The sequence below is a fragment of the Helobdella robusta genome (assembly GCF_000326865.2).
Source record: "Helobdella robusta unplaced genomic scaffold HELROscaffold_36, whole genome shotgun sequence".
Classification (NCBI taxonomy): Eukaryota; Metazoa; Annelida; class Clitellata; order Rhynchobdellida; family Glossiphoniidae; genus Helobdella; species Helobdella robusta.
Window position 1 is genome coordinate 82,893 of NW_008704742.1, and position 10,074 is coordinate 92,966.

The 10,074-nt window shown below is 39.7% G+C and overlaps 1 protein-coding gene across 1 annotated transcript; it reads right to left on the reverse strand.

Moving 5' to 3' along the window:
* Nucleotides 1-144: 144 nt before the first annotated feature.
* Nucleotides 145-9,522, reverse strand: HELRODRAFT_113279 (hypothetical protein; the record flags this gene model as incomplete). Its single annotated transcript, XM_009023338.1, has 15 exons — nucleotides 145-241; nucleotides 276-589; nucleotides 829-916; nucleotides 1,533-1,661; nucleotides 1,983-2,081; nucleotides 2,615-2,745; nucleotides 3,746-3,941; nucleotides 4,147-4,264; nucleotides 5,752-5,814; nucleotides 6,145-6,252; nucleotides 6,657-6,759; nucleotides 6,897-7,001; nucleotides 7,338-7,504; nucleotides 8,371-8,530; nucleotides 9,390-9,522. The coding sequence occupies 14 exons, from the start codon at nucleotides 9,520-9,522 to the stop codon at nucleotides 516-518; spliced, it is 1,674 nt and encodes a 557-aa protein (XP_009021586.1). The 3' UTR covers nucleotides 145-241; nucleotides 276-515.
* Nucleotides 9,523-10,074: the final 552 nt, after the last annotated feature.

Below are 10,074 nucleotides of genomic sequence, written 5' to 3' on the forward strand. Positions count from 1 at the left end.
ACTATTATGAATATTAATTATTTGTTTGTGTGTATGTATATATATATATATATATATATATATATATATATATATATATATATATATATATATATATATATATTAACAACACTGAATGTTGAAGAACTTAATTAATTACTTAACTGAAATTTAGTTAACAATCCCACGTTCTTCTTATTTATGCATATGCATACCGACTATTCACACGCACACATATGATATACATGCTGATGTACACACACACATACACAAACAAACACACACAAACAAACCCGCACACACAAACAAACACACACAACACATATACACAGAAAAGGTAAAATTTGCATAAACAATAATAAAATAATTTGTAAGCTTGTATGTTGCATTGCCAGGTGCCGATGGACGACGGATGATTTCGTGATGAAGGAGCAGTGGTGAGTGTGGTTTCATCTTGATGATGACGATAATGAGGAGGATGAAGAAGATGATGATGATGAAGAGGATGATGAAGTGAATGATGATGATGGTGAAGATCACACGTTGTAGTTTGTCTCGTTGAAATCTTCGAGGACCCACCTCTGATGGGGATTGCCATTGCACGTGATGGCTGCTCAAATGGAAATATTTTAAAGTAAATTAACTCTATCCGTTCCTTAACGTTGAAACAAGATTGATAAAAAGTAAGCAGAATGACCAAAATAGAATTCTACGATTTTTACATGCATATTCGAACGTCTCTATCTGTAATCATTGAGTTATTTGAAATGAAAAATCGGAGCAGACGAGCAAGACAAAACTAATGAGTGAGACATTTTAAACAGAAGAAGATTAAGGAAAAAAGCCCACCTAACGCAACGTAGTTCATCTTGTCGAAGGTCACGCCTCTGGGCGCCTCAAGGCACATGTTGGACTTTGTGTGGCGAAATGTCTTCAACTGTGTGTGGGTTGTCGTCGTTAGATCATGCGAAATGCATGTGTGTGTGTGTGTGTGTGTATGTATGTTGTGTGTGTTTGGTGTGTGAGTATTCTCAATAACTAGCCAATAAATGTAGGACACATTTAGATGGAATTGCTTCATTTCAACAACATGACAAGCACTACCTCAATATGAGGCAGTGCTTGTCAAATGATGACAATAGGTGTCTTCCCCCAAAAAAAGGCCCTGAAAACAAGTGCCAGGCTCTTCTAATTAGAAACAAAAACAAAAAATAATAAAACGCTCTAACAATACCATAGGATATATTTAATTTTTATATTACTCTAACGAGTGCAGGAACCCAACAAACAAACATTTAAAAGATGTTTTATGTGTTAACGAGTGTTCGTTCGGCTGGCCACTTTAAAGCTATATAAATTTGACGAGCCAAGAACATTCAATAACAAACAACGCTACAAAACAACACATAACGAACAACGCAGTACAACACCAAAGAAAACAACAATAGAATCATCATCATCATCATCATCACCATCACCATCATCATCACCACCACCATCACCATCATCATCATCATCATCATCATCATCATCATCATCATCATCATGAGGACCTTCTTCTCGTAGTACCACTTCTGTGAGGGGCGCGAGTTGCACTGGGTGAGGATGACCTTCGAGTGGTCGACACTATCGAGGCAGAGTTCATCGATGCGGATGTGCTTCTCGGCAGTGTACGAGAAGGCCTGACGTGGCGTGTGGCGTGGTGTTTGTTGACCAACAGGTGATACGGTCAGGTCACTCATCATGTCATTTTATGCCGTTTAAATGTTAAAAACAGTTAAAAACAACAGTAACTACGACGACAACATAAGACGCAACAGACTCAGCGACCATCCTCATTATGTCATGCCATGTCCTTTTATACTTTTACACCGTCTAAGTGTTCAAAACCGTTAAAAAGAACAACAGCAGCAACAAAAAAACAACAAAAAACAACAGCAACAACAGTAACTACGACAACAACATAAAACGCAACAAACTCAACAACAGACTCAGCAACCAACCTGATTGCCTCCCCCCTTATGACACAGAGCCAACCCAACTTGTTCATTTTGCTGGTGACCCAGGGTGTCCAGACACCCCTGACTTATTGGATTATGTATCTGCAATTTTTAAAAACATCTTCAGAACAAACACAACCCATTAAATATTTATAGGTGAATAACGAGTTAATTAGCAGGACAAACAGCAACCGAAGTACCTCCAATCGACCCGTGCATTATAAACGGCCGCAACAAGCAGAAACCTTATAAGGATTATTGATTAAATAAATTTCAGTCCCATGTCACCTCAACAGCCACCAAAGTTTCTCTCTTTAATTACCGAAAAAAAAATTCAAAGCCGATGAAGTGTTTGTAACATCACCGACTCTAACATAAGCGCGCGTCTGCCAGAAACAACTAATAAACACAGAAACACACACACACACAAACACAACAAACAGCATCGAAAATGCTGGCGACACCGGCAGATAACATCAAGACAGGAATGACGACCTCTATGTGTCCTACATCTTATTTTATATCTCCCGGGCCCGAATACCCATTTGTTCAAACGGATGGCCGAGCCCGAAAGATAACAAATAAGATGAGAGGCCGCCATCCCCTGGACGACACAAAGAACAAGAAGCACGTACAGATCCGAGGGAGTAGAAGACGAGAGGTATGTTGGAGTTCGGGTAGATATGTTTCAGGTACCACTTGAACGGCTTGCAGTTCAACTTCTTCTTCAGTTTCAATCTCTCGGATATATCTCCGTACGACGACGCTCGCGCACCTGATAATGATGTATGACGTGAGTGCAATGGATGAGGAAAGTGTGTGCTGGTGAGGTTTTGCTAGTCTGACCATGATGTTCAACCATTACGATTTGTTGATAGCATTAAGATGCATTTAATGAGAGGTTCACTGGAGTTTACTGATCAAATCCATTGTATTATACAAACAGCTGTTTCTGTTATTTTAGAATTATAAAGGCATTCGTAATAATGTTTGGTCGCCATCACCATGGACAGAACGGAATAGATATGCAGTGAAAAAGGTTAAGAAAGGAGCAACAAGACTCTGACTTCAAATCCCCGCCACCTTGCGGCCATACTCTTTCATGGGAAAGGCTGTGAGAAAAAATCAGACAGAAAATTAACATCTCTCTTTCAAGAAGAGTCGGACTCTCATCCTTATTCTGTATAGATAGACCAACAAAAATCCTTCTCTGAAGAAGGATTTCGTCTGCTGTAGTGGACAACTGCGGAAAAGACCGAGTGACCCACTTGCATCCGCAGTCGGATGTGCCGGCGATTCTGATTCGGCCAAGTTGCTGCGCCCGCTTCGATCAGCCAGCACGTCGCAACTTGTTGTGCCTGCTGCCAGCGATCGATGTGGGAGGGGGGGGGGGTGGAGCACATCCCGCAGATACGTTTCACCCCAATCCAACCAACGTGAAGACGATCAGTTCATGCATGTGTGGATGTGCAAGGCATGTAGGTAAAGCAATGTGTACCGTACAATGTATTTATGAGGTCTATAACGTATCTGTGATGAGCGAGTGCACGTCTGCATGTCGACGTTCGTGTGAGGTTTCTGCTCTGTGAACGACTGATGCATCAGTCACCACATCAGAAGAACAATTTTGAAAAATTATGAAAAATGCGCTGAACGCTAACTAGATAAAAATATTTTCTGACTTTAATTCAGAAGATAAAAATACAAGTCTATTAAACAAACAAATGAGCAAACAAAAAAATGGGCAAACGAACGAACGAAAGAACAAGCAACAAACAAACCGGGATTTGCCTTGTAGAAAAACTCCTTGTACTCATCCATCCAGACCTCGACAGTCCTGAGGAAGTTGTTGTCGAGAATGTGGACGACCCCACCGGGCCAGGAGTAGGGGGAAGTCTCCCTGAAGACGTGGCCCACTCGTGAGCAGGTCACTATCAACACTTGCCCGCCACACATCCACACCTGTGGGTTTTATTCGACGTGATCGCCTCTTCAAAATCATCATCTTCGTCTTCATTATGATCATCATCTTCGTCTTCACTATCATCATCACGTCCAGCTTAACAATCGTTACCACCATCACCATAACCATAACCAGCATAAGAAAGATCTTCACCATCGGGGCATAAAAATCATATCCATCATTTCATCACCACCCCACACTGACCCTGAAAGACATTTCAACGTTCTCCCCTCCCCAGATGATCATCCCCGGATCGTACGCACCAATCTCGTAGAAATAATTCCTATCGATGGCGAACAGTCCACCAGCCATTGTGGGGGTTCTGCGGTGGTGGTGATGATAGTGGTGTTGTAGTCACCATCAACATCTCCCATCAACACCTCCCATCATCATATTATGTTAGAAAATTGATGGTGAGATTAATTAAGGTAATGACGATGTCAGGTGATCAACTGCGGGGCATTCAATGATGATCAGATCCTTGAGATGAGCAGAGTAACGGAACAACGCAGTGCATGCACACGAGCAACGTGAACGGTCGGGACACGGATCGCCAATGTAATTATTTACATAATAACAATAATGAGAACATCCTTTTATTTTCTAACTCCAAGTACCAAATATCAATAATGAAATAATTATGAAATCTCAAATTATTAAATCCTATTAAAATCCTATAATAATAATAATAATAATATTGAAAATGATAATAACAATAATAATAATTATAATAATAATAATAATAATATAGTAATAATAACAACTTATATCACGATAAGGGCAAGCAATGGAAGCGCTCTTTGCCAGAGGACTATTGTACATAATACAATCCTATAAGATGAGTACTATAACATTAGAGGTGACACTATTTAATTACTATTAGTGACTGTAGCTAGCCAGTTGTGAGGAAATGAGTTTTTAGTTTATTCTTAAAAGTAGCCAGTGAAGTGCGGCCTCTAAAGCGAGATGGCAGTCTGCTCCAAACTGATGAAGGAATAACACACAAATAATAACTGGAGACACGGACACGATGGTTTGCAATGGAGTAAGGCCGCAAGGAAGAAAGTGGCGAAAAGAAAAAAGATGAACGCCTGTAAAACGGTTTCAAAATCTACATAGTTAGAAGCCAAATAAATAAACTAACTATATATCCACACACAAATAAAAACTTAACTATAACAATGTACTTTTGGATGAATATCTAAACAACACACACATTTACTCGAAAAATAACGTACAACAACACACAAAATCCAGACAAATGGAAGACATGCACAAGCAATAATCGTGTAATCACATTCATGTTATGATGGTAAGAAAAATGCACAAGCAAGCTCATATAAAAACGAGAGAAGAGAATGTACTGCAGTTGAATGTCATCATCGTCTGACTGACTGACTAACTGACTGATGCCTTCGTTTAGAGATCACGCAATGAAATGATGACCAACATGAACATTCTACTCTGCATGGCCAACCTCACATTAACACTCAACAACGTGATTATCAACATTAAATACAATTGGCCCACCAAATCGAAGCATGAAGCCACAAAAAACTCTCAACAAACATTAAAACTCTTAACTTGTAAACAAAAAAATGTACACATAAACACGCACGCGCGCACACACAAACTTATGCAGCCAGACATATAGACAAACAGATAGATAGATAGACAGACAGACAGACAGACAGACGGATGGACAGAGAGAGCAAACAAACAAACACATAAACAAACACACAAACAAATGAACAAACGAACACAAGAACAAACGAACACGCAAACGAACAAACAGATGCAGGAAAGAACCTGAGTGGCACTGTGTTATCGCCATTCCTTCTCACCATTTCTTCCTTCGAAACTTTGTACCATCTGTCGGTTGAGGAAGTTTGTTCTCGTTACCATGAATATTTGACTATTTACATTTTTTTTAGTAAATTTTTTGAATTGTTTTTTTTGTTTGTGATTTTTGTCTGAACCCACAAGACCTTATACAAGGCATCTTGTATGACGTTTGAAAATAAATAAATGAATGAAGTTATTTAACGAGAGTTTGATCCAAAATCCTACTTGATAAATTCGAAAATTCAAATTCAACATTAACAGCATAGTCATCACCATCACATTCACCACCATCGCCAACATCACCATTATTTATTTTCTTCATGTAATAGTTATAAATAACATTGACAATGTGGAAACCTGAAGTTGAGTCTCCAGTTGAATCCACCCCAGATGACGTCAGATCCTGTCTTGTACTCGAAGTTCTTGTCACTGATCACATCAATGATGGGACATGCTATGGTCTTCCTGTCGTTCCAGTGTGTGTGTGTGTGTGTGTGTGTGTGTGCGTGCGTGCGTGTGGGTGGGAGAGAGAGAGAGAGAGAGAGAGAAAAGAAAGAAAGAGAGTGAGAAAGAAAGAGGCAAGATTCAAGTTTCGAATGGTTTCGACGACTTCGTCTTGGTGGAAGTAAGAGAACGCGTTCACTCTTGTACAACTAGTGTGAACGTGTGTGTGTGTGACCATGCATGGGATTGGTTGTCTACGATTTCCGATTTTGTACAGCATCAAAGTGTGTTTGCGCCGATGTCATGAATTGTTAAGTGTTTCGGCTTACATTGAATGCCGCCTTATGTAATTAGGATTGAATGAAAGTACAATGAATGATGAATGAACGAATGAATGAACGAATGGATGAATTTAATGAAGGGACCTGTTGATCTTGATCTCATGCAATAAAGGTTCGATCCACCCTTCCGTGCACTCGATGTGGGCATCCAAGAAGATGATCACTTGCCCTTTAGCCACCTCTGCTCCTATTGCATGGTTGTTAGTTGGATGGCTGCTATTACGAAGGTGCTGATGATTTGACTTGGCAGGTTGTAGTGCCAATCTTCATATTTGCGACAACATTTTTTCATTGAACACCAAGTAACAACAAGACGGTTTAAACCTTTGAGTCTCGCTCTAATGAGACCACTCCTGTTCTGGAGGTGGAGGACGAACGTGTTGACCGGTAGAGTGGCCACGTACTTGTCCAATGTCTCTTTCAAGAAATCTTGTGATGGTCAGTTGATCGTTCAATGATTTTTATGAATGACAAAATGACGAACATGAATGAATATACCGTACCAACTGCCATACACCATGATCGAATTCATGCAGCACTCAACCATGCACAACATCAACACGTACGCATTATGATCACGTACACGATGGTAGGCAGCCTCACGCATGGTCACACTGGTTGACGAGCAACAACATTACGAAATCTATCTCGCAATCTCAATTCATAATGCCTCGATCATAATTGATGAGGCCCCAACATGAACCCCTTCCCCTACCAAATCACCACCACCACCAATTACCACACGACACACGACAGCAGGCAGACCTCGTTCGCTGGCATCATCGACGAGGATGACCTCGCGGAGGAGGTGCAGTGGTGACCTGTTGATGATGCTCCACAGTGTCCTCAGCAGGGTCGACCAGGCCTCGTTGTGGAAGACGATCACAATGCTCGAGTCGGGCAGGTTCGACGCATAGGACTTTGACTGACAACTTGGGTACAAAATTCAGGATAACATTTATTTCACTCAAACATGCATGCCAAACATAACATCAGATCAATCCCCACCGCTTGTTTTATTATTGTTGTCCACTGGTCAGAAATTGTTTGTTATATTTCGATAATAAGCTCATTAATTTCAAAAAAAAATTATTTTTGCAAGCGAGTTAGCTAAGCTGGTAAAAGTGCCACATTCCTTGTTATTCATGAACCAACTGACAATCGCAATCAAATGTATGGTGCAATGCACGTGAATATCAGCGTGTATGTTGTGAATGTATATGGTGCTTGTGAATGCATGCCGTGTATGTGAATGTATGCGGTGCGAGTGCATGTGAATGTATGTGATGCTTGTGAATGTATGTAGTGCATGTGCATGTGAATGTATGTGAAGCGTGTGAATGTATGTGGTGCATGTGCATGTGAATGTATGTGATGCTTGTGAATGTATGTGGTGCATGCGCATGTGAATGTATGTGATGTATGTGATGCTTGTGAATGTATGTGGTGCATGTGAATGTACGTGGTGCATGTAAATAACACCCTAGCTACAAAAAATTCAATTTTACAAAAACAATGCAACAAATATCCAATTCCAAATAAAAAAAGAACACAATGCAAGATGTAACAACAACAACAACACCATTATAACAACAACAACAACAACACCAACAACAACAACAACATCAACAACAACAACATCAACATTATTAACAACTACAACAACAACCAAAACTATTCAAGAACACAAAAAAAAATCCCCAAAACAGAAACAAACCTCAAAATACGTGACAGCATGACAAAACAAACAGGCAAGCAACAACAAAACAATCGACATCGACCGGCAAAACGACCTAACCTGCTGGATCGATAATCAGGCAGTGACCGATTGATGGACATGAGATTGCTGGCCAGCAGGTTGAACTGATTGATCTTGAACATCTCGTTCGCTTCGGCCTCCCTCTCTCTCGGAATGACCACCGCACTGCCCATCTCGCCGTAGCTCTGCACCTTGAACACTTTTCAACAGAACATCTCCCATGCATTCAATATCGTCATAACATTCGACATGTGTAAAATTTAGAAATTACTTATTTACATCATCACCGTGTATTTCAATAAGTTAAAGTTAATAATTACTATAGAATTGGCCTAATGAAATGTATTCGAACAATCAGTGAAAGAAACTGAACTTTATAAAAATAAGAAATACAAAAATAGAACGGGATAATAATTTATAAACGAACAGTTTGTAAAAAAGTTGACGAATCTGCTCCAGAGAGATTGATAAGGTTGTGGAGTGGTGGGCATGAATGTGGTCATCATCATGGGTATTCTGGTCACCATCTGCGATGGAGAGTGTGTGTGTGTGTGCGTGTGTGTATGTGGTATTGTGCACGTGTGTGATGAGCGTGTGTGTGGTGATGTGTATAAGTGTGTGCGTGTGTGGTGATGCGTGCGTGTGTGGTGACGTGATTGTTCGTCCTTTGTAATGATGATGTCCATTACTGCCTAATGCCGACAGTGTCATCGTCATCGTCAACTGTTACTGTTGTTCATTTTAATGTAGACAAGTGAGTTAGCTCATAAATAGAAAGAAGAAATGCGTGCAGGAAACGAAACGACAGATTTGTAACGCCTCTGCAAAGAAGAATAAATGTAGAATGCTTGAAACAGTTGCTAAAGGTTAGTACTTCTTTCAAAACATTGGATGGATAAGGTTGGGGTTGAGCTGTAAATGCTCTGAATGATAAGAAGGTAGTAAGTAGTGGAGATCATCGTACACCAAACAATAATTATAATAATTACAACAACAACAACAACAAACCACCAACATATCAACTGGCAAACTAGCCAACAGGCATAAAAATAATTAACCAACCGGATCATGCCCGCAAGGTTGCCTAGCACCACAATCGAGGAAGTACATAATTAGAAAGACGTAGACCATGAACCAGAAGAGAGAGGTGAGAAGGATGAGGCGACAACTCTGCAGTCTCCTCCTGTTCATCGTAAAGCTGTACATGGAGGTCGTCATGTTGGCTCTTGAGCTAAGGTGATGTCCTTGGTCAGACCGTTCGAATGATGAGACGATGGAGGAGCAGTTTTGGTTTCGATGGGGTAGATGGAGGGTTCAGATATGAATGTTAAAATATGCTGCTAGTAGGTCATCAGTTCACCACCTGTTTTTTTTACAAATATGGATAATCCGAATGTTAATTTGAAATTTACGAATTTCCATTTCATTTTTAAACAATTCATGCCGCATATATAGTAAAAAATAAAATGATGGTAGTGGATATATCAAATAATAATAACATGACAAGAACAATCCGCTAATATGCCATAACGTGACGAACCAACCAACAAACAGAAAAATATTTTAGCCAACCAAATAATGCACGCAAGAGAATTTAATATTAGTTTATTCAGAAAAACATACAAATGAGTTGTATCTTTTAGCATGAATATATATATATATATATATATATATATATATATATATATATATATTTACAATATTCTATAAATTCTACCGAATGTTTCGCGTTAATATGTGTGT